Source organism: Mytilus californianus, unplaced genomic scaffold, assembly GCF_021869535.1.
Source record: "Mytilus californianus isolate M0D057914Y unplaced genomic scaffold, xbMytCali1.0.p SCAF_8, whole genome shotgun sequence".
Taxonomy (NCBI): Eukaryota; Metazoa; Mollusca; class Bivalvia; order Mytilida; family Mytilidae; genus Mytilus; species Mytilus californianus.
In genome coordinates, this window is record NW_026262734.1 from 32,871,226 (window position 1) to 32,898,025 (window position 26,800).

General features: G+C 31.5%; 2 protein-coding genes across 3 annotated transcripts in view; one reads left to right on the plus strand and one right to left on the minus strand.

Moving 5' to 3' along the window:
- Positions 1–67: 67 nt before the first annotated feature.
- On the plus strand, positions 68–17,021 carry LOC127711791 (glycolipid transfer protein-like). The gene is made up of 6 exons (XM_052217931.1): positions 68–237; positions 2,664–2,719; positions 5,676–5,797; positions 7,128–7,278; positions 8,425–8,502; positions 9,397–17,021. Exons 1-6 carry the CDS (start codon positions 129–131, stop codon positions 9,499–9,501), a joined length of 621 nt encoding a protein of 206 aa, XP_052073891.1. The 5' UTR covers positions 68–128; the 3' UTR covers positions 9,502–17,021.
- A 3,130-nt stretch (positions 17,022–20,151) lies between these two features.
- Positions 20,152–26,800, minus strand: part of LOC127711764 (rabankyrin-5-like) — a 38,803-nt gene continuing 32,154 nt past the window's right edge. For both annotated transcript variants that reach the window (XM_052217886.1, XM_052217884.1), the window contains 3 exons: positions 26,454–26,600; positions 23,461–23,551; positions 20,152–22,580 (listed from right to left, as the gene is read on the minus strand). In XM_052217886.1, the coding sequence (XP_052073846.1) occupies positions 22,448–22,580; positions 23,461–23,551; positions 26,454–26,600 (371 nt within the window). In that variant the 3' untranslated portion in view covers positions 20,152–22,447. The remainder of the gene's footprint in view (positions 22,581–23,460; positions 23,552–26,453; positions 26,601–26,800) is intronic.

Sequence of the window (26,800 nt, forward strand, 5' to 3'; positions counted from 1 at the left end):
ACAAAAAATTCGTATTTCTGTCGTGTCCTTGCCAAGGTACACCCTAAATTTAGATATCAAGTTTCGCTTTCCGTTTGCGATTTTGGGACTCGATATTGGTGTAGACGAGAGAAACAGCAAACATTGCAATGACAACATTTTTTGCAAAAGTTAAACAGTTTCCGGATGTTCCTGAGGATGAAACGATTACACTTGATCCATACTTAGAGGCAGCTGAGGGTGCCACCACAATCTTTGGTAAATATTTCAAAAGTCATGACGTGTCCCATATAATGTCCTCGAAGCTAGCTAATAATAGGCTTATTACTTTTAAACTAAATCAGACATTGGAATTTTATTTGTGTCGAAAACCATATGATAAGGAATAATAAAAAAAAAAAGCAAAAGTTATGTGTCCCATATCTTCTCCAAGCTAGCTAATATTATAAGAGGGTGGTAAAGGGTTATTTTCGTGCAACGTTTTCGGCCTTTTAATTTTTCACGTGTTTTCTTGTTTTGACATTTTATTTATTGTTTTCTCGTGTTTGGTTCGATGTGCGTGCTTCCTTCAATGTGTTAGCTTCGTGTTTCCCCTTATTTATTTTCCTTGTTTCATGTCGGTACTCTTAATTTCTCGTGCTTGTCCCACATTTGATTAAAAGGAAAATTGTACGTTCCCGAAGATTGTACAGAAAAATCCAATGTCCATTTCCCAGACATTCACGCGAAGATCACAGATGATGAAACAAGGAATCCATTAGACGATGAAAATAACCATGATTAAGCAAGCAAATACGACCCTGACTTTGAGTACGAATCCGACAAGGATGAAGCTATGCCAGTTACTTGGAAGATGCATAAGGGTCTCCTCAAAATTTGATTGAATTTGAGGATTATTGTTACCTTGTGAGGCTTGTTAAACAAAACTTCCCATTGGCTCTGATCAAGTTTTGTGCTAACTTTTGCTTAGTGCATGGTCCCCTCGTACATATTTCGGCCAACTATGATTGCACAAAATAATACCCCAAGATATGCAACCAAATGCTAAGTGATTTCTTCCGAATATGCGAAGCAGTTGCCATCGCGAGAACTAACGTTTATGTATATTTATATGTGTTATAATACCTTCTGAGATTTGTGTAATCTAATAGAACATGATGTATATTGTTACTATTCTACTTTTGTAATTCTATTGTATATGTATGGTATGTAATAAAGTCCATCAAATTACAATAAATAATTTTTTTTTTTCAAATCAGATGCAACTAGCGGATGCAAAAGGTTACCACAGGGTCTTAATGTCCATTAATAATGACTGCATGATCTCCAAGAACGGCTGAGTAATAACTTCTAGTACTTTTTATACGTATATTGGTATCACGTCGTCGTCTGCGTCAGCGTCGTCCGAAGACATTTGCTTTACGGAAATAACTTTAGTTTAAGTAACAGCACAGTGTATTGCACAACAGCAAGAAATCTTCAATTGAATATAAATTCAAATCATACAACCAATTTCAAGTTCTTTGACTACATTTATTCTGTGTCAGAAACCGATAATGTGTCAAATATTTAATTACAATCCAAATTTAGACCTGTATCAAGCTTGAATATTGTGTCCATTTTTGCCCCAACTGTTCAGGGTTGGACCTCTGCGGTTGTATCCAGCTGCGCTCGGCGAAGCAGTTTATTTCCTTAATATTTACGATTTTATTTTTTGTGCTTCGTTTTCAGACCCCCCCTTTACCACCCTCTTATAAGAACAGAGCCATAGCCACCTCTGCTTAAAGCGCATGCTTCTGAAGAAAAAAATGGTGTTATTGCCTTGTAAATTCATGTACCTGTCAGCTGTATAAAAACTTGTTTAAACTAGAGGAAATCCGGCCCTGAAGCTGGGGAAATATTTTGTACATCATACAATCATAAAACTTTCTCCAACATCAAATCCAGCATTTTGATTGGTTGAATTCTGAGTGTGAGTACTATACTCATGCTCCAAATTGTTATGACCACAAAGCCAGCAATGCTTTATTTCAGAATACATGTGACATTCTAACAATGCTAAATGCTAATGTAAAAGAATTGCATAAAACCAAAATATCTTGATGAATTGCAATATACATAAATTCATATATTTTTGTTTGAATTGTCTAAAGCTTATTTGGGATCAAATGTTAAAAGTTCATATAATGCCATGTGGTCAGGTGGTTGTTTTGTTTGTTTGTAGTTGATAAGATTACAATGGTACCTTGCATGCAATGAAGTTTTAGGAAAATCTTTGAAGTTTATTTTTAAGTAACAGAATACGCTCTCACTTGTGCCTCAGTCAGTCAGTGATATACCGGTACATGATATAAGCATCAGTTATTAATCATTTTGTAATAGTATCATAAAATGTATGATTTAATGATTGATTGATTGATGTTTAACGCCACTTTCAGCACTATTGTGATATTTTGTTGCGGTAAGTTTTTATTGATGGAAGAAGCCAGAGTGCCCAGAGAGAACCTTCCACCTTTGGTATGAAAACTGACAATCCTAGTCAATTAAGATTGGAGTCGCATGACGATTGAATGAAATTATGCAAAAGAATATAAAGAGTATCGAAGTGAGTCAAAATACAACATGTACAAGCTCTTTCAGTCCTATAGCGAAAGAATAAAAGTTCAAGTCTGTTTTTGTTTCAGATTTACTTGGGGTTGCCTTCACACCTGTAAAAAGTGACATAACAGGCAATATATCAGTAAGTTTATTCATTTCTGTCAATCTAAATATGGATATATGTGAAATAAATCTGAAGTAAGTATTGCTAGCTTCTTCATTGTTCTTGTAATAGCTGTAGATTAAATGTGTTAAACCCAAACGTATGCAGGTGTAATTACCTTGCAAACATGTTTTATAATTATAAGCAGATAAGAAAAGTTATAAGAAAAGGGGTTTTGAAAAACTGTCAGATTATGAAATCTGGGGATATATTTTCCTCAGTTGGAACTCCTGTAAATCTAAAATTAAATACTTGAATTTAAGCATGTGAGCAAACAGTTTTACCTGAAAAGTAATGACTACAGTTTAAAATTCAAGCAAATGCTCTAATAACAAGGAATTATTTGAATCTCGAATAATTCTGAATTCTGGAAAATTAATAAGAAATGTATGATGAAAACTTACCAAACTAAAGAGATTAATTAAATGTTCACTGATATTTCAGTATGAACTCACTAATTAACCCCCTTATCCATGCAGACTCAAATAATTCCTTGTCTTGTTACAATTCAAATAAAACTTTACAGTTTCAAGAAAATAAGTTAGGAACCTGTACAAGTTTTGGGTATAACTTAGATTAGTTAGGACATTGTTAACATCAAGTTAAACTCGTTATCATCTTGTTATATTTCTTATATCTCAACCTATGGGTTATTTTTTTGATGTGTGCAGAGCATTATAAAAGTATGTAGATATGTTTTGACATGGTTAAATACTGTAAAAGTGTATATTTTTGTGTGTTGTTATCTTCGTGATTTCATTGTAGAAAATTTTATGCTATGGTTATACTATTAAATTATTGCATGGAACAACCATACCCCCTTCACATCAATATTGTTTGTTTGTACAAACTATTTGCACATGGGATACATATATCATCCTGGCAATGCCTGGTAATCAGGGAATTTTGAAATACATGTATATTTTGTACAATCTTATTTCTAGAAATTATAGTATCCCATCTATAAAAAATCAATTTATATAGCATGACATTTAAGTAATATTGCATCACATTGCCATTATGCCGCAAGGTTTGTCGATCTATGTTGTAAAAAGGGGTATTGCTGTAAACATTAAAAAAATGGTCAATTTTGTCACTGAAAATGATAAAGACACATCAATATCTGGGATTTTTGTCGAGCCTGCGACTTTTGTCGCAGAAAGCTCGACATAGGGATAGTGATCCGGTGGCGGCGGCGGCTACGGCGGCGGCGGCGTTAGCTAACTTCTTAAAAGCTTTATATTTTAGAAGGTGGAAGGTCTGGATGCTTCATACTTTGTATATGGATGCCTCATGTTACAAAGTTTCCGTCAGTCACATGTCCAATGTCCTTGACCTCATTTTCATGGTTCAGTGACTACTTGAAAAAAAAGTTAAGATTTTTTGTAATGTTAGATTCTCTCTTATTATAAGTAATAGGATAACTATATTTGGTATGTGCGTACCTTGCAAGGTCCTCATGCCCGTCAGACAGTTTTCACTTGACCTCGACCTCATTTCATGGATCAGTGAACAAGGTTAAGTTTTGGTGGTTAAGTCCATATCTCAGATACTATAAGCAATAGGGCTAGTATATTCGGTGTATGGAAGGACTGTAAGGTGTACATGTCCAACTGGCAGGTGTCATCTGACCTTGACCTCATTTTCATGGTTCAGTGGTTATAGTTAAGTTTTTGTGTTTTGGTCTGTTTTTCTCATACTGTATGCCATAGGTCTACTATATTTGGTGTATGGAATGATTGTAAGGTGTACATGTCTAGCGGGCAGGTGTCATCTGACCTTGACCTCATTTTCATGGTTCAGTGGTCAAAGTTAAGTTTTTTTGAGTTTTGGTCTTTTTTTCTTATACTATATGCAATAGTTCAACTATATTTGGTGCATGGAAATATTTTATGATCTATTTGTCAGTCATGCAGGTTTTGTTTGACCTTGACCTCATTTTCAAGGTTCATTGCTCAGTGTTAAGTTTTTGTGTTTTTCTTAAACTATAAGCAATAGGTCAACTATATTTGTTGTATGGAAGAATTGTTAGCTGTACATGCCTGCCCAGCATGGTTCATCTGACCTTGACCTCATTTTCATGGTTCATTGGTCAATGTTTTGATTACTTGGTTAATGTTAAGTTTATGTGACAGTTGTAATAAAGCTTTATATTTAGGACTATCAACATAATATCAATGATTAGTAAAGAAGGCGAGACATTTCAGCGTGTGCACTCTTGTTAAGATATAGCATTTGTAAAACCATTAATTGTACGTGGCAATGTTATACTGACCCTAAATCAAACCCTTTATGACACTGTATAGAGAAACTGTCAACAATTTTCATGATTTTCATAATCTTTACCTATTCATTAAAAAAATTAATTCAAAAGTTAAACATAAGGGGAAATGCAAAAATGATCTCATCTTGTATTATTAAGATTGAAATTAAAGTTAATATAAAAAAGAAGATGTGGTATGATTGCCAATGAGACAACTCTCCACAAGAGACCAAATGACACAGAAATTAACAGCTATAGGTCACCGTACTGCCTTCAAACATGAGCAAGTTTAGGATTCAAACCATTGTTCCCATTAAATTGCATTGATTTCTGCACAGTCATCAAAAGTCTTATGCTCATTGCTATCTAGGAGAAAATACTAAATCAGCAAGTTAAGACACTTAAACTATACATTGACAAATGATTTTCAAATTTGAAGGAATTGAGCAAAACCTGATGGAAGGGGTAGGGTGTTAGTACTTAAATGTGTGTGTATAGCTTACATCTTAATTGTATGAAAAAAAGAAATGGTGTTTTATTGATCACAAGTCTGCTACAAATAATTATGCACATCTATTAGAATTTGTGAATTTTTCGTTTATATACTTTTTTGCATGGACGGGCTCATATGTTATTATTAGTATGCTATTTCTAACCATTTTTTTCATATAGAAATTAAGAAAAAGACAGGCTGAGGACAAAGAAAAATTTCCAACAATAAACGCTATTCTACAAGACGAAAAAGACAATAAAACTTCAAAAGAAGGTCAGATTGGTGCACTGTGGCTTAATAGGTACAGTATATTAAAATCTTTCCATATGATAGTACTGATTTTTTCTACAAGTTCAACAAAATGACTTTGATAAGATGAAATCTGCCTTTTAGAGACACATCTAGTTGTGATTCTATGCAAGTCTTTACAATTTTAAACTATTCCAGAACCTGAAGCATTTTGGGTAATATTTTCAAAAATGTACACCTAAACATTGTGGTTTGTTGATAATTACTTAAAACAAAATAATACAACCAATGACATTGTTGCTGTTTTCTTTTTTTTTTGAGATTTGAACAAAGAAATTACTCACAAAAATAGGCAAATTATAAAAGTTTAGAACTAGTATATAATGGTAAACAACAAGAAATTGTTTTCTATTACCAATACATACATATGTTTAATTGACTTTGTATAGTACTGTGAATTCATTTATTTTTGTGGATTGAGAAAAAATTGTATAATCATCGATATTTGATTTCCTGGTTTGCTAAAGTCTGCACACAAACCTTTAGAAAATTTGGCATTCGTTGAACTTTTAAATTTGTGGTTCACCTATACCCACAAAATCCACGAAAATTTGTATCCCACGAATAATAATGAATCCACAGTAATCTTTACTTTTCCTGTTTGAAATTTTTTATATTGTAGAACAAGCACATCTTATATTTTCACTAATTAATATCTAAATTTTTGGTAAACATTTGTAAAACACAATTCTGACTGATGAAGTAATATACTGAATTCAGTTGTACCATATGCTAGGAATGTATGTCCCTTGTGCATAGCTCTGATTCATTGTCCTGGATTGGCTTTACTTTTGGTCCTTTGTGGTTTATAAGCTCTTCAACGTTTGTATAAATATATAAGTTTTGGAGTTTCAAATACCTTGAACATCACTGAAGAGACATTTTTTGTCGAAATGTGCATCTGGTGCAATAAAATTGGTACCATTACTATTGTTATTAGTATTACTGCAGAAACTATAGAATTTTTTACAACCAGTTTGTTTGCAAGTGAGCAGTTAATATTGATTGTTTTGAGAGCTTTGTTTTCTTAAATTATTAGTTATGTTATCAAAATAGTTTAAACTAAATTCAAGTTAAATTAAGGTAAAGTTTTCTGAATCTAGATGATTCTCTGGAGCAGTTTTAATTCAATACCTATAAAAAAAATACAATATTAAAATCTACCAAAATAATTTTAAATTATAATCTGACTGCATTATCAACTTTGAATAAAGTTACAAATTACATTTAATTGACATCTTTGAAGGACATCTTGGATATATTTATTATTTCTTTGCTCAGAAAAGAAAATAACATTGACAATAATTTATATTATGTTTCAGGGCCTTGTTTTTTATACAGCAGCTTCTGGTACATTTGATTGACAGTTTGAGAAAGGAACCTGATGAAACAAAGTTCCGTCCTATTATTTTAAAGGCTTATGAAGAAACACTTAAACCTTTCCATGGCATGATTGTAAAAACTGTCTTTTCTGTAAGTTTATAAGGTAAAAATTAGTAGATGTGGTATGAATGCCAAATGAGACAACTCTCCACCAGAGACCAAATGATATAGAAATTACAGAGATAGGTCACCATACAACTTTCAACAATGAGTAAAACCCATACCGCATAGTCAGCTATATAAGTATCTGTTGGACAATTTGTAAAGAAAATTGAAAAGTGTCTCAATTCTTAAGTTCTAGGTAAATAGTCTACAACTACTTTGGTTTATTTTATACTTACATTGGTATCAGTTTTCATGGGTGTTGAAAAAATTGTCTATTTTAAGGGTACCTAAATTCCTGTTTAACATTATTTGCTGCAATCAAAGTAATTAATTTTTTTATTTTGACTAGTATTAAATTTCCTTGATTTCTTTAGCTCTTGAAGTTATTGATAATTGGTATCTGATAAATATCAATGAATCCACAGTATATCTTTCACCATTATAGTTGAGTTTAAACTCTCTCTCTACCGGTAGTCATTTTGAAATGATGACAAGGAGTATTTAGTTTACAATTTTGTACTAATTAGCTCAAGTTCCTTGTCATGCTTGTAAATGTACCAAATTTTCCTACATCAATAAAATTGATGATTTCATCAATCATGTTATACTTTGGATTTATTATTAATCATTGGATAATTATTTTCATCAATTTATAGTTAAAGATAAACTCAGGGAGTACATAATGATCTAAAGCCTTCCATGTAGAATTCAAAACTCATGAAATGAAAAATGAGAAAAATAAAAAAATTGTCCTTAAATCCACAAAAATATATACTCACAAAAAATAAAGAAAGCCACAAAAAATATTGAGCAAGAAAGAAAGCATATAGAACAGATTTTCTAGAGATACCAGGTTCAGTAACAAAAAAATACAGTCCACATACATTTGAGTTATCTGTATTTTTTAAAGCTTAGATTGAATCATATTTAATGAATGGTCTGAATTATATTTATTTTTCAGAGTAATACCACTTGCTTAAAAGAGAGATCTATGTTTCAGGTCATAAATCTGCTAAATAAATTGTTAAAAGTTTATAAAAGGTATTCACATAAAACCAACATTAGTTGCCTCCCTACAAATAAGATGTAATCAAAGGTAATTTCATATGCATCATTCTTTAATATTTTTAGACTGTTTCAAGAGCAGCACCATACAGACCTGATCTGATGAAATTATTAGCTCTAAATGAAGAAGGGAAAGATGAACAAGTGAGTTGTCTCCCCTCATCTATATCTGTCTATAGTGTCAAATTCATAAATGAAAAAAGCAAAAATGTTGTTGTTTCACCAATTTGTACATTTTTCTAACCTTCTACCACAAGGGCTCGTTTAGTGGGTCAGATGAGGTTTTACTGTCAATGGCAGTCGTTTTTCCATATGGTAATTTGAATAGGATACCGACCACCATGTGTTTCTACCAAGGTCTTGTGTGCCTACCATGCAACAAATATTAAATCTTACAGTACATGGTAACATCTCCTTACATAAAACCTCCTTTACCACAAATGTAAGCCTATAGCTTAGTTTTTAAAAAAATAAAACAAGATGTGGGGTAAATGTCAATGAGACAGAAACCCAGAGACAAAAGACATCTATATGTCAATAAACAAGTACTGCATTTTCTTTTTCAATTTGAATAAAAGGAAATATGGGGTCAATTCAATGAGTCTGAAATTCAACAACACTAGTGTATATGGGAAGTGCTTTTTCCGCTATGTTTAGCTTTTTATCAGATATGAACAGAAAATGCAGTTTGACAAGTTTTTCATTAATATTTTAGATAGAAATTTTACATTTATAAGATTCTACAATATAAAATAAATCATGCATTATTGTAAGTTATAAAAAAATCGCTGTAGTAAATATGTACATTATTCTATTTTTAGAAAATGTGATATTTTGGATGTCACACATAGACAATTGAAGTTGTTCATTTTATTTCATCATTTCAAGTTGAGGAAATTACAAATTTATTTAATGATCAAATTCATTATTTGAGGTCCCCGCAATATAGCCTTTTTGCGCTGTTGTGGTGTATAGCACACATCAATCAATCAATCATTATTTGAGGAAGATATGAAGTCAATTTTTATTCAATTTCAGGTAATTGCAGATATGGAATCCTATTTAGTAAATTTGAGAAAAAATAATGATGCAGTTATCAAAATACTTAAAGACCTTGGACTCTATGCAGATGGAAAAGTGTAGAAGAGACATGGTTTTATTAGGGGAAGACTCCATGAGTTTTTGACATGACAAAATTTTAAAGTTGCTATTCACCAAGTCTGTCAGAACTATCTATGAATGGGACAGGGAAACAGATTCTTAAAATTCCAAGACTAGTTTCAATATAACTAGTCTTGAATTTTGTACATGGGCTGACCATATAACAAATTTGAGTGAACTAATTTTAGGTGCAGATTTTGTGTACAATAAATTATTACAGTAACTATTCTTTAAGTTGGACATCTTATACTTTCAACATTCCTTTGATCTTTTTGGTAATGATTACCGGGTAGAAAAAAATGGTTTAAAATCAAGGGTGAGTTACTTATTTGAGGAAAACCAATTTTTATTGATATCTCTGATTGAAAAAACTATAAATTCAAATACTATGCAAAGCACTTATTTCAAATCCCTATGACAGGGAGGAAAAGCTGAAATGATCTCCAAAGGTAAATGTTGACTTTGACCACTATGTCACCAAAGCCCCAAAAAAATCATTCATATTATTATTTCAAATGAAAGGGATTTATTTTAACTTTCTTGTCTCAAATAAATTTATTTATTTTTTGATTTATATTTATATACGTAACATATTTAAAACCATTTTAAAATGGTGATCATGTTGTATAGATATCTGTTGCTTGTTATGGTTAATTGTTCAAATGGCAACAGATGAGCTGCATCAGATAGAAATCGACCTTATGCAAGTGCACGTATATATGTACATGTATAAGACTTTGATTGATTTTGGAACATTCAAATATGAAATAAAAGTGAATTTTGGTCTGTTTTGTATGGTTCTTATAACAAATCAATTTTCAAACAGTTTCAAACTTTCCATAGAGATTTTTTTCAACCCAAAATAGGTTAATAGATGTATTGATATTCATTAGCATAAGGTCGATTTCTATCCTATGCAGCTCATATGATATATTATTTGCTAAGTTTGTTACATTTGTGTAAATTTATATGAATCTAAAAATTAGAAATAAGGTATTTTCACTAAAAATAAAACACCTGATTTTCTATTTTAAATTATCTTAAAAGTTTTGATGCTATAATTGCATGTCTGTTTTGTTATTTATTGTATGGCAATTTGTTATCGTTCGTCAAATACCGGAAAATGGACATCAACGTTAGGTTTTAAAGAAAAAAAGCAACATATTAGAATAAACGACAAATAGTAGGAAACAGGAAAATATATTATGAAAAATACAATTTTTGACAGCCAAGGTTCCTCAAGATGATGTTCAACAAACCTATATATATAAAGGGAGGCTGAGCTAAGTTTGCTGTTAATATAAAACTCAAGTTGAGCAAAATGTCATTCATTCAAAATTTATCATTAATTGAGAATGACATATTAACAATATCAATAGTAGCAAATAAATGACAATGACATTAAAAAGCAAAGGTGGGGTTTAGAAAATGCCACAAATCCCCAAAGGGGTTCCCCACCCGAGGACTCCCTGTCCAGAACAAACATAATTGTATGGTATATAAAGCTTGGGAAAATAAGCCATTTCTGACAACCACAATGCAGAGCAAGCCATGTTGACTTCTATAGTTGATATAGACGAAAAGACATGTGAAAATAAAAACAAATAGTTAATTACAGTCATGTGAAAATGTTCACTTAAAAATTCTAAAATATAAAAAGAAAAACAAACAAATAACATTATTTCACAAAACACAATGTATTTGACATGTTGAATGAAAAACAAATGTAGAGCAAGCCATGTTGACCTCTACCCAAATATACTTAAATGTACGAAAAACTGTAGATCAAACCATATTGACCTCTACTAGTTAGTCTAGAATGTTAAACAAAATAAAAACAAATAATTACTACCAAGAGGACAGAAGATTATTTACTTACATACAAAAATTATCAAGTCTTATGTAATGCTGAAAGGCAATAGACTTCCATCTACCCATGTTTTAAATCATAGCTAAGGGCATGCACTCCTCTGGCAGCTGCTGAAGTTGCAGCCCCAATTCTAAAACTGTGACCCTTATAAAGATTTGCATCCAAACCAGCAAACAATAATAAACTATAAGAGGAATTAAAGTTAAATGATGAAACAGGCTTTTCACACTGAAATCTAAATAGAGGACCGAGTTTATGATTTGACAACCGTAAATACTCCAATAGAGCAGTAACAGGACAATCTGTATTTCCTTTAACTTGTTTTCTAAGTTTTAACACATTTTAATGCTCTCTGAAACTGTTTCAAAGTTCAAACAATTTCAGCAATTAAAGTAGATCTAAAAAAATGTTTTAATACATTTTTTGTCAGTACAATGATACCAGTGTTAAATATCTATACTGTGAGTGAATACCAGCATAGTTAAATATTTCTCCAATATAATTAGATATATTCGTCTACCTATATTTTTGATGTGCAGTATAATTTGCGTATTTGATATTTATATTTTGTAAAACATTTTTATACAATGATATTTTTCCAAGTGGAAGTGTATGATAAAAAGATCATAACATGACATTTTTCATATCAGATGTATTATCAGCCCTCAGTCGAAATCAATCCAAGTACAGAGTATACCTCATTTGTACTCTGTCACTTTATACAATATTATAATTTATGTTATATGTTATATCAGTAATACAATTTATATTGAGGTTTGATTGGTTTTAATGATATTTATTAAAAATGTATCGTTTTTATGTGCAGCACATGGAGTCTAGGGCCACGGACATAAGTATTCATCAATTAAAATTTTTGCTATATATTTCATGTAAAAACACACTCTTTATAAAAAATAAAATTGAAGGCACATATGGTTGAATTTTTACAATCCATGTTTTGAAATCTGCAGAATTGTCTGAAGTTTATTTTTTTTTAGTCTAAATTTTGTCCGTTATTTTGTTTTCTCCTGATGTAAACACACATGATAATTATTTAGGAATTTATTTAAGTTGGAATAAAAACACTAAAATTTAGGAAATAAATAAGCTAATTAACCTTTAAGATTCTGCTTATAGTGGTACCAGAAATGACCCAATCATTACAATACCAAGTGGCAGTTTTATATTTCTAATCATAGAATTAAATTTTAGAGGATGATAGAAGCTTTTATACTTGCATTCATTAAAAAACCTGTGCAATATACAATGTCGTGATAAAATGCTAGTACTTGAAACAATAAAATTTCATAGTATATTTTTCCTGCATGTCAAGAGTTTTCCCTGCCAAAATAACCAAAATATTAAAACTATTTCATAAAGTTTAATTTTCACATAGAAATTTTCACTAAATCATGACTATATGTCATGTAAAACACAATTACATTTAGTTTTCATAATAATAATGAAAATTCCAAAGAAATTTTTTGACCTCACTTTGGTTTATTTCATTTAAGTGAACAAAATGCAAATATTCATGACTTTTCAAAATGAAAATTCTGCTTTTCAGGACTTTTGTACATTCCATGGTAAATTTGTATGTATATCTTTTCCTAAAAAGTTCAGCTGAACCATTTTAATGTCCAAAAAATAATGTGAAATTAAAAATATACAAACCTTTATATGTATGACTGATTGCATAATTCTAAAATTATGTTTTAATTGTATTCATTTTTTCAGCGTTTATTTAGATCTGCTTATGTGCTTTTAGATCTCTCTATACATATTCATATTGTATTGATTAAAATGGCAGAACTGTGCAATAGGGCTATTTCAGAATGTCTTTTCATGATAAAGATTCAAATTTAAATCTCATTTAAAAAATGCTATTTATTTCTAAAAATAATTGTGAGAGGATACCACAAATTTGGAATTTCTAGTTGGGGTTATTTTTGTTTCTTTCTGCTTTTCTGAAAATCTAAAAATTTTCAAAATGGGAAAGTTTATGTTACCATGTTTGTCAAAATAACCCCTGAAATTATTTTTTTTATTAAGTCTCCCAAACGAAGTTTGGGAAGACTTATTGTTTTTGCTCAGTTCTTCTTCTTCTTCTTCTTCTTCTTCTTCTTCTTCTTCTTCTTCTTCTTCTTATTCTTCTTCTTCTTCTTCTTCTTCTTCTTCTTTGCTCAGTTCTTCTTCTTCTTCTTCTTCTTCCGCCGCTTTTAAATTTGAACTTGTCCGCACCCATTCTCCAAAACCGCTTGTCAGATTAACTTAGGGTTTCACAATATGTTAGACTAACATGTCTAGTGGTGCAATCAGGGTTTTGTTTGTGCAATGGGGTTTATAAAGGGGTACTTTGAGGGGCAAAAAGAAAAGAGGGTTTTACTATAAAACCCTATGGGATTTTATTTTTTAAAATTTTCAAATGATTATAAATTGAAAACCGTTTGTGATAGACACAATCTTTTTAATTGAAAATGTTCTAAATGATAAAGCCCATTAAATGAAATACAGGGTTAGTCCCCAGGGGCCACCCCCACCCCCTGCCATTTAAGAAAGTTCTAATACCTTGTAAGTGGTCAAGATCCCCACCCCTAAACCATATATATTTTGGTTTGTTATGCTAAGATGGTTTGAATGATATACTGGGTTACTCCCCAGGGGTCATCCCGACCCCCTGCCATTTGAGAAAGTTCTAATATCCTGTAAATGGCCGAGATCCCCACCCCTAAACCATATATATTCTGGTTTGTCATGATAAAGCACATCAAATGAAATACAGGGTTAGTCCCCAGGGGTCACCCCCATCCCTTGCCATTTAAGAAAGTTCTAATATCTTGTAAGTGGTCAAGATCCCCACCCCTAAACCATATATATTCTGGTTTGTCATGCTAAGATGGTTTGAATGATATACAGGGTTAGTCCCCAGGGGTCATCCTGACCCCCTGCCATTTGAGAAAGTTCTAATATCTTGTAAATGGTCGAGATCCCCACCCCTAAACCATATATATTCTGGTTTGTCATGATAAAGCACATCAAATGAAATACAGGGTTAGTCCCCAGGGGTCACCCCCACCCCCTGCCATTTAAGAAAGTTCTAATATCTTGTAAGTGGTCAAGATCCCCACCCCTAAACCATATATATTCTGGTTTGTCATGCTAAGATGGTTTGAATGATATACAGGGTTAGTCCCCAGGGGTCATCCCGACCCCCTGCCATTTGAGAAAGTTCTAATATCTTGTAAATGGTTGAGATCCCCACCCCTAAACCATATATATTCCTATTTGTCATGTCTCGAACATTTGAATGACGTATACAGTCAGTCCCCAGGGGTTCCCCCCACCCCCAATGTTCTAATATCTTGTAAATGGTTGAGATCCCCACCCCTAAACCATATATATTCCTGTTCGTCATGTAATGAACATTTGAATGCGTATAGGGTCAGTCCCCAGGGGTTCCTCCCCACCCCCAATGTTCTAGTATCTTGTAAATGGTCGAGATCCCCACCCCTAAACCATATATATTCTGGTTTGTCATGCCAAGATGATTTGAATGATATACAAGGTTAGTCCCCAGGCATCACTAATGCATATAACTTTACTGGACCAAACCAATTTTCACTGGACGTTGCCCAATGTCAGGTGACCCTGGGAATTACGAATTATGGGAGCTTCGTTTGGGAGACTTCGTAACAGCATCCTGTTACAATCATTTCTTGTTTATTTTAGTTAAACCGTAAACCACGAAATAATGCATTATTATATTTTGAAAAAGCTTTTACATATTTTTTGAAATAATATACTAGATCTACAGCTGTTTTTAATATTTTTTTTATAAAAATTTCTTTGTTGTGATGTTTATGCATTCTATGTATCGAGGAATTAATCTGTTGTTTTATACATACTTGGCTTTACTTTATATCATTTACAACTTAATTTATAAGAAAATGTTATTATGATATATATTTATATAAGGTCTACCAAATATCATGCTTTTAATCCTTTAACATACTCTACCATTCCAAAATTTTTTTTAAAATTATATGGTTGGATTATGTATGATCATGATGAAGTCATAAACAAATTTATTCTTTTTATGTATGTTAATTCGCTGTTTCAGAATCAAATGCATTATGGGTTATATTTTTTAAAGCATACACCAAATCATTGTGATTCACTAACAACCTCCTAAACAAAAACATTGCAACTAATTATGACGTTATTTTCCTTTTGGGGAAAACACAATAAAATAACCCATAGTTCTATAGATTCTGAAAGTGAGAAATAACACATGCTATTATATTTGGGTACTGGATAGTGGTATGGGGTATTTTCTTGCAGGGGTTCTTAGTTGTTATATTGTTTTTCTATTATCGCTAATTTTTATTATTCACCCATGGAAGACGGGAAGTATTATGGTATACCAATTTCTGTCAGTTCCTCCGTTTATACAGATGTCCGTCTGTCAACACTTCATACAATAACTCAGATTTGTTTAAACCAATTTTCATGTTATTTTTACACAACATTAGTATTGAGGTATGAATGCTCCCTTTTGATTTTTTAATTATTTTCGGCTTTATTGTTCCACAGTTACGGGACTTGTACTGTTTGAATTCAGACAATTTTTCATATATCGCACACTTACTCAAGTATACCTGGATTGATTTCCTCATAACTACATTATAGTAGGGATTGATAAAAGGAAGCTCAAAATAATTTTTTTGATTAAATATCATTTCCAAAGTTATGGGACTTTGACCTTAAGCTAAATAAAAGGCATTTTTTAAATGTCAAACACTAACTCTAGTTTGCTTGGATCAAATAACTACGAACTTAACGTTGTTGTTGGGATTAGTGAATGTAGATTGGATTCTGAAAATTTTCTGGTTTTTCATTCCAGAGTTAATTGGATTTTTAAAAGTCATATTTGACACAATATTTATACACCTCAGATCCTAATGCATGTTTTTCTACAGAGCCATTTTATTTGCTTCTGATTAAATGCCTTCTAAATATCCCATTTTATTTTTGCAATAATTTCAATATGCACAATAAGGGCATATTATGCGCTCTTGGCACAGCTGTTTATGGCTTTTGTTGAAATGTCTATCTTTTCCAAGTTAACTACAATGTAAAATGTTTCTGCTAATGTAATGTTTGACCTTTTTTACCTCGTAGTTTGAATTAATTGTGGGGTATGTTTAGCACCACAAAGCATACAATCTTGTTGATTTAATTTATAGAAAAAAGTCAATAAAATGCAATCTGATTAGTTAACTTACTATTGTTGATTTAAATCTTTTCTGACTTTGTAAAATAAAATTCATGTTCATTTCACATTATATACAAAGCAAGGCAGCTAAAAATAAACCTGCTGAAAATTATATGATTGAAATATTTGAATATTTGAAAATAATGTAATTTTTTATGCAGAAGTGCACTTATAACCATATTAGGAAATTGTTGTTACTATTTTTATTGAAATTGTTCACACCAGTAGATTAATTATGTGAAATTTTATAAAACTTATTTGTTATCACGTAGAATACACAGCTGTTTTATCTGTATAACTATGTGCCTTGCTTATATTATTGATTTAGTATATGTTAAATAAAAATTCTTACTGTGATTCAGTCTTGTAATTCCTACAAGTGATTCAAATTAATCGATATAGTGAATCAAACTCTATTTACTCAAGTGGGCCTTTGGTTCCTAATTATCCCTATTGTGAGGCATTTTAGTTGAGTGTATATTACAGTGTTTAGGGGACTTCAATGGACGAGTGGTCTAAGAAGTTAGAACAAAAACTACTGTATTACTAGCCTGTCAACACTGAGGTGCACTTCACTCCAATCTTAATTGACTAGGATTGTCAATTTTCCTACCCAATGTCTGTGGTACTCTCTGTGCACTACAGCTTCCTCCACCAATAAAAGCTGTCTGCACCGATATAGCACAATAGTGCTCAAAGTGGTGTTACTCACCAATCAATTACAGTGTTTATTCAAATTTTCTTTGTAAAATTAAATTGTTGAAACTGAGCTACACCGGCTCTTAAGACCATCTAGTTTATAAAGTGGATTTTCTTGAATATTGTTTTATTAATAAACGAGCAAAATTTATGGTACCTTTCATTTTTTGGTTTTCATACATAAATATTCATCCACTTTATAATAATATGGAGATGTAGTATGCAGGTGCCCGTGGGAAAGCTATCCACCAGACTGACCAGAGACCAAAGAACGTGGATGTAAAGAATTAAAGTTCATTGTAAGGACTTCAACAATGAGCAAAACCCATACTTTATAGTAATGAGTGCTGGGCTTTTGTGCTAATTGGCATTTCATTTGCGGCACAAACCATATTTCATTCACGCAAAAATAAAACATTTCATTTACACCAATAATACAGGAAAATAGTATGTACATGTATTATAGATATGTATTCATCATAAGTCACAGCATTATGTATTTCCCCCTCTTTTTTTTAAGGGTGGGTGGGTAAAGAAGGAAAGAAGGATAATCTTTCAGAAATGTCATCAAATGTTTTTGAACTCTGATTCTGAATTGCTGAGATTTAACTTTCATGCTGTCCACATTGTTTTGCTATTCTGGCTTAGCTAGTTTTTCAATACATAAGATAATCTACATGTATATGTGTTTTCATAAAAAGTGGACTCACTCAATTACCCAAGGGGTGGTGTATTTTTTTAAGAGCACCTTGTATTCCGGATTCACTTTTCCATTATATGCTACCTATAAAATGGCACAGAAGCAGAATTCATTTTTTGGTGCAAATGAAATATAACCTTGTGGAGCAAATGAAATACTGTATTTTTTAAATTGAACCAAATACAATGAACCCATAGAGCTCTACAAAAGCTGTGGCATGGCAAACAATGAAACAATTCAGAAGAGAAAACCAAGGACCTGATTTATGCTAAAAACAAAAAACGAAAAACATACATGGCAGACAGCAACAAACGAAAACCACTGTAAAACAGTCTCCTATTCATTTGATTGTTTTGGTTTTGTTTGCAGACCCTTTGGTTATATAGCCGCTGTTGTATTTATTCATTCAGCTTTCCCCCTTTTTAATCTGGGCATTTCTGATGAAGGATTTATTCAAACTCCAAACACAGTAGCATCTGGTATATTTCTCTTTTCCCATCCCAGCTGAAAAATGGTCATTTTCAGTCTATTTTTCTATTTTAATACAACCTTGAGAGGTGAACATTGACAAAACTGTGTTTCTTTTCATTTAACTATTACCTTGTAGTTACAGCAGTCCATCTATACTGACTGGAAGTAAATGTGACTTGAGTGTCTTGCTCTGGAATTATTGATTGCAAGCCAGGTCTGCCAAAATGTCTGTTATTTACAGATTTCTTTACAAAACAGTGAGTGAGCTAGTTTTTACAGAGCAGAATTTTCTGGCCATATAATACATCCTTGTGTTTCTGAACTACCTATGCATGCAAAAAATTTTCCTGAGCATTATCAATTTCAATACTGTGGATATCAATTTTTGTGAATTAATGGGGATTAAGTCTCTGATGCATGATTTTTTATTATTAATTGTTTTTGGCTTTTTAAAAACTAGCTTTCAGTAACTGCGAGTACTCTCAAATCGTACTTTCGTGTTAATTTGACCTGTTGACACAATTTGTAATGCATTTTTGTTATTCAATGTTTATTTATTTTGTGTTGTATCTCGTCTCACCATTTTTAATATGTACCACCTTTGATAAGTATTAAGTATGACGATAAATTTTCACTTCTATACTCGTACTGTGAACAACAAATTTATTTATTTGGTAAAAAATATTTCCGTACTAACAACAAAATTATTTTAATTAAATTTACCTGTGTTCGTTATTTTATTTAACGCCATTTTGTCCTAGGTTAGAGTTGTCTTTGTGGCATTGTTTTACATCTTTTTTCATTAATATTGTATTTATATTGTGTCATAGATCAAATTTATTCGTTCAGTGTATGTTTACTTTGTTTTTGTTTATGTCTTTTTGATCGAGTTAAGCCATTTCAATTGATATTTTATAGTGTGTCTTTTTGTGTTGTGATGTTACACTGCTGTTTCAGGTTAGGGTGAAGGTTGGCGCCTGTTGAAACCCGCTGCATTTGTATGCACCTGTCCTTAGTCAGGAGCCTGTTGTTTAGTGGTTGTCTTTTGTTGATGTGGTTCATAAGCGTTTCTCGTTTCAAGTTTTTTATATAGATTAGACAGTTGGTTTTCCTGTTTGAATTGTTTTACACTAGTCATTTTGGGGGCCTTTAGAGCTTTCTGTTCGGTGTGAGCCAAGGCTCCGTGTTGAAGGCCGTAATTTAACCTATAGTTGTTTACTTTTTACACATTATGACTTGGATGGAGAGTTGTCTCATTGGCACTCATACCACATCTTCTTATTTCTATTGTATTTAAGTGGATATTTGATTGCGTGGTTTAGCCAAAGTCTGCATATATGCCAATAGGAAATTTATACTTGGTTCAACTCTTTAAATTTGTGGTTAACCTATACACACGAAATCCACGAAAAATTGGTATCCAACAAATAATAATGAATCCACAGTAACAAGTACAGTTTTAATTATTTCTAAGCAAAGTTTAAATCAAACTAATAAGGTGCAAGAAAAACATGTTAACACTTGTACATGTTAGGGCTTTAAAAGGAACTGCTGGCATTAATGTGAATACTAAAAGATCTCTCACAATGTTCAGGCACATTCAAAACAAATCACAGAAAAATTTTGTATCATATATTTTTTTCTAATAACAAATGAATGACATTATATAATTATTATATATACGGAATGATCTATTAATAGCACATTTATACAATATAACAAATAAAATTTTCATAACAAGCTTATCAGCAGTACAAAACCGAAAGCAATCTACAAAACAAATATTCGACCCTACTATTGCACTATTATACAGTGTACAATATTAGACCAAATTATTGCACAAATATACAGTGTACATCACAGCAAATCTCATTTATTTCTTTGATTATCAGATTATTTCTCCTAAACAACCCATAAGCAACCATTAAATTGTTCTTTCTCAGTCCATTAGAAACTTTTGCTCAATAGGTAAGAAAATATGAAATAAATAGGACATTTAATAATTGTTTATACTTTTACAGATTTATGGACTTTGACGGGTGCCACATGCGGAGTAGAATCCGCTTACCTTTCCAGAGCACCTGAGATCACCCCACTTTTTGGTGGGGTTCATGACACTCAGTCTTTAATTTTCTATGTTGTGTATTTCGCCTCTCTTTTACAGATTTACGTAATGTCAATTAATCTCTATCTTTAAAGTCAGCCACCCTTCAAGGTTTTCAAGAATATTTTGTAAGTGTGGCAGAATTAATTACGGCACTACTAACAAAAGATACATTTAGATTCTAAAAATTACATGTACATAGAATATTGTGAAAAAAACTCTTCTCAAATATTCAGTTTTATGTATTATATAAAAGAGATAACGGGAATGAACATTTATAAAAAAAATCACACAAACAACTTTTATTCAACTTGAAAAAGAAATAAAACCTTTGTAAAAACGTAAGGTAAAAAGCTCCAGGTATATTCATCAATAACAGAAAATCACCAAATATAAAAAACAAAAAACTCCCTTTAATTTTTAGTACTATTTTGAAATAAAATGGCAATGTTGACTATAAGTTTACTATGTTAGTTCAAGCATTCAAACAGTTTTACAGATATATCTTACTAAAAACATCGACAAATATTGTTTGATTTATTACATTAACTTTGGTAAGAATGAATTGCACCATAAATCGTTCAACCCTTTTTTTGGTCAGAAGTCAATGCTATTTAGACACAGAAAATACTCCATGTTTTTTTGTTCTTAAAGAAATTGAGTTTGCTTATCTTTTAAAATATTTTTATAAGAATTTTAATATTATCGAGCTTGAAATAACAACTGCCTTTTTAAATAGTGGATAGGTTAATTTGACATAATTTTGACAAGTATATGATGGTGTTATGTACAGGTATTGAAATACACAGAATATTGCACTCTTTAAATGCTACTTTGACTATCTATGCAAAAAACAGAAAAAAAAATCTAATCCATAGCTCTATTTACTTTTTTCTATGACACTAGTTTGGCACATCACTATAAAGCAAATACATCAATTGAAAATCATCCAGGCACCGATCCAGGCACTGATCCAGGCTTTAAATTGAGTGCAGCATTGAACCTAACAATTTTGGCAAACAGAGTGAAATGAACAAATTTTTGGCATGTTCTTTGTAAAAAAAACCAACGTTTTTTCATGAATTTAAGGTGTATCCCACACCTGAATCGAATCCTGCCACCAGCTTGTTACACTGCAAGATCAAACTAGATTTTAATGCAACAGTTATGGTGAATGAACAAAATCAATGATTATCTGTCAGATTTTTAACTAAATGTACACAAAAACAATATAACAAAAACAACTAATACAAATGTTAAAAAATATTCAAAGCCTTCTGTATAAAAAAGAGAAAGCTGAACTCTGTAAATAATTCATCTTGTTTGTTCACTGTGCTCAATTCCTATTTTGATCAAATGCTAGCCTGTATAGTTTACTCTGATTAATTATTGTGACATCCATAACGGCAAGTTGGGACTCAACCTAATTCTAAAAGGAAAGTAAATCAATCATTTCCCCAAAATAAGTGGCAACTACCATTTTACAGGGGTTTTTTATTTGATCTATTTTTTTATGATTTTTAATCATAAGTCCTACTTTAAGTTCTGAAATCATCAGATACTTTTCCCTCTACTTTCTCTGTACATTTTTTAAATCAACTGATGCAATTCAACACTCCATGTTCCATCATTCCAAGTCAAAGATGCATCTATACAACATATGACTTACTTGCTTTTTATCAGATTTCTCTTTAATATAAATGCACAAAATATGAACATGTACACATAAAACTGACCATTTCATATCATGAACATTTGGGGTTAGCATTGCAATGTTAGGTGGTACAATGATACAATATTGTAATGACATTAAAATACACCGCCTAAACTTAACACATCAAAACAAACATCACAAACACGAACAGGTTTTTGTTGATTATATTTCACAATAGGCATGTCTTTAGATGAACACTTTGCACAAAGAAGTCTTCCACAGTGACGACTGAAAGAAAAAACAAATTCACTGATCAGTGAAATAAAAAAAAATCCAATATACAGTCAAACCTGTATAAGAGCTCAACCTCAGGATCCTAGAAAACTGCCTTAAAACAAGAGGTGACCTTTGAATCCAGGTTCAAATTGCATAGATATTAAAATGTACTACAATATTGGGACAAGAATATGATGACTTGACAAGATATGTTTGCACATACTATAGTTGATCTTTATAGCAAGTTTGACTGTAATATTCAATATTCTTTCATTTTCAACAATAGCCCTATCAGCATAACATAATAAGTCATGGTCCAAAACAGCTAGTTCAAGTCATCCAGATTGATATCTGCTTTACAAATTTTCTGTTGCTTATGACAATTTTACATTTTCTTTATATTGTCCTATAATTATAGATTATTGATGGTTTTTCAAATGTAGGGGTATTTCTCCGCTACAATCTCATCAAAGGACAACAGCCCTGAGATGAGATGTGTCTGAGAAGCATCCTTGAGTTTGAAAGACCATTGATAATCTGTTTATTGCTATTTGCCTACGACATTGTTGATGATTACATTGACAATGACCCATGCTCCTTTAGTTTCTGACGATAATTTTCTATCTCAAGCGAGTAGCATGATAATGATATGAAAAATTATCACAAAAAAAAGAAAAAATATGCAAAATAGCAATAACAAATTATATTACAAAAGTATATTAATATACAGCATTGTGATCTTACCAATAAAACAATGTACCTTTGATACATATTTTATGGTTACCAATAAAAACTGAACACCATTATAGAGCCAATAGTCCTGATACAAGCGTTAAACACCAAAAATCAATCAATCAATGTGTATCAATATAATAAACAACATAAATCTTACCAATGATGTTTTCTTGTTTTGATTCCAAATTTAACACAACATTCTAAACAAATCTCTCCTTCTGACCAAGCTGGTTCTTTAGATAACATATCTATAATCAAAAGCAAATATGACAAAATACTGAAATAAACTGTTATCACATAGATATGTCTCGCCTTTTTGTAATTTTGATAATGCAAATGTTGAAATTAAAATAGCAATACTTTAACGTGTAAGTTATGCAAATATTCAAAGTCGATGAACTATGACTGAAGGTACATGGCTAAACAATCTCCATGGAATGAGATGTGCCAATGCTAATACAACTGCATACCAAATACCATTGACTTATTATAAGTCGTTCCCTTTAAACAAACCTAAACACAAACATTAATTTGTAAACTATGTAAAAGTTTCAAAGTCAATGAACCATAATTAGGGAGTGGGGTTATATAATCTCCATGGAAATGATACTTGCAAATGCCAAAAAATTTGCATACCAAATATCATTGAATTAACATTAGCAGTTCATCTTAAACTGACCTAATCACAAAATAATACATGTAAACTAAGCAAAAGTTTCAAAGTAAATAGACCATGACTGAGGAGGCGGGCCAAATATTCTCCATGGAAATGAGATGTGCTAATGCTTATACAACTGAACACCAATTAACATTGGCCTAACACTAATGGTTCCCCTTGAACTGACCTAATCACAAACTAATACATGTTAACTTAGCAAAATTTTCAAAGTCTATAGACCATGACTAAGGGGGCGGAGCCAAATAATCTCCATGGAAATGAGATATGCCAATGCTTATACAACTGCATACCAAATATCATGGACCTACCACTAGTGGTTCCCCATAAATAGACCTAATCACAAACTAATACATGTAAACTATGAAAAGTTTCAAAGTCAATAGACCTTGACTGAGGGGCGGGGCCAAATAATCTCTATGGTAATGAGATGTGCCAATGCTAATACAACTGCATACCAAATATCATTGACCTACCACTAGTGGTTCACCATGAACTAGACCTAATCACAAACTAATACATTGTTGACGCCACCGACGTGGAAACAGTATACCTATGTCTCGCTTTTTGACTCCGTCAAGGCGAGACAATAAAAACCAGTATATAACAGAAATAACTTAAGTATACTGAAAATAATTATTATTATTCATGCACTACTTATTTTCCTAGATTTTTTTTTATATAGATGATCCAAGCACTTAAATTTGTTATTAAGTTATTATGAATTTTTATAAATTTTCGCCAATCATGCATGCCCAACAACATGTATTCTTCAGTATTGATGCCTTGTTGACCCAAGACAAGCATTTCAGTATCCAACAAAACACTAATTTTCTAGATGCGTGTATGCAGAATTTGTCAATTCCATAAAATCAATTGCAATAAAAATAAATGTAGTTTTCCACAATCCACCAAAATTAGTACCCATGAAAATTAATAAATCCAAAGTACACAAGTTTTGCCCAATTGAAATTAATTCTTCTGAAGCACAAATTCAGATAAATGCTTATAAAAAATATTTATATGTACACTTCATTTTTCACGAGAACTTACATATCAAAGTCATGCTTATAAGCTTTCACAAAAATATAAGACAATTGGTGGCCATCATTCCTGATTTTTCAAGGACAAAGAAAAAATAACTTTTATTTGAAAAATGTATTAAAAAAGTAATTAACTTATTATTGAAATGTGATAAAAAGTTTGTGTCTTTTGGTTTTACTGTGTTGTTGTTATGCTTTTTAACTGATGTTTTATCTCACATCTTCTTCCATTCATATACAACTTATCATTATCTGTACACTATAACAGGATATCACAAACATTTCAACCCATAAAAGATTTTAATACATCAAATGAGAACATGTCTGACACCACAATGAAAAGTTATTGATGTTTGATGTCAATAGGTTAAGTGTCACGAAATCTCAGGTCAAGTGTTGCTAAATCTCAGGGTAATTGTTCTCAATCCCGAAAACTTAATAGCAGCGTGACATTGTGAGAACAGAATTCATCAGGCTTACTTACAGTAGGACAACTAAGCGTAAAAGTTGTTGACAGGTAGGAAAAAAATAAACTAAAATTTGTTGCTAGAGTGGGTGACGCATATTCGCCGCAAAATTCGTTCATTTCCACCAACATCCGACCTACATTCGAATATTTTAAACTCTTTATGTAGGTTTCAGAAAGTTTACTATATGCAAAAAATGTTTGATAAAGGAATTCTCTTCAAAACATTGTTTAAATGTTTTAAAAATGAACGCAAACTCAAGAGGAAATCAAGTTGTTCTTGTACCATGGGGGACACATTTTCGCCGCAATGTATGATATGACCATCCTCATTATCCTGGTATATTATAAAAACAATTGTTTGCAATTACATGAATTAGCCTGAGAGATCATTCCTATACGATTTTTCTAACAAATATTTACTTTATGACTGCGCATGCGTGCCATATAAATCTTACATAATTGCCAAAATCGTTCAAAAACACCTGCATATTTCTTTATATGTGCAAAAAACATTGGAAATGGGGTAAAGAGGAATATCAACAGTTCGAACATTATAAACAGCGTTTAGCATCTATTTAGGCAAGTATTTGGTAAAGGCACACGAAATTTACAGAAAAAATTGCAAAAACGGCAAAAATGTGTTCATGGCGAATATGCGCCACCCACTCTACAATGTTTTGTTTTCTGTGTTTGAATATTGTTTAATATTACATGCTGGACAAGTTACGACTTGCAGGTGGTATTCAATGATATCAAAATGGACAAAGCCCTAAAATATTTAAATATAAAGATATCATAGTTATTATTAAAATCAGATTTCTCATTAAAGCTTCAAAACATTTGCAACTTACCTACAACTTTATAAGGATACAGAATTAAAGGTATGCATTTGATAATCTTTTTCTCCTTGCAAATTTTTAAGTGCAAAAGTTTTATGAAAATAAAAGGGATTTTTGACTTACCTAATAATTTAAAAAGTAATTGTTTAGTAGCTACAGGTGCATTGAATATATTTAATCCCTGTCTGTTCATTGTTCCTAACTTAGCTCCAGCTCTAACCAATGCTCTACATAGGTTACCATTCCCATTCACATATGCTAGTAATAAACCTGAAATAAATATTGAACATAATGTACATGGAAAAGCCAATACTATTTACCACCCATAAAAAATCAAAGAAACTCTATTTTCAAATAGGAAGATGACAATATTCTATCAATTTTAATCAGAAACATACAATGAAATGAAAAATAATTATAAATAAGATGTAAAAAAATGCCTTTCAATAACACAGATGTGAAAAAACAGT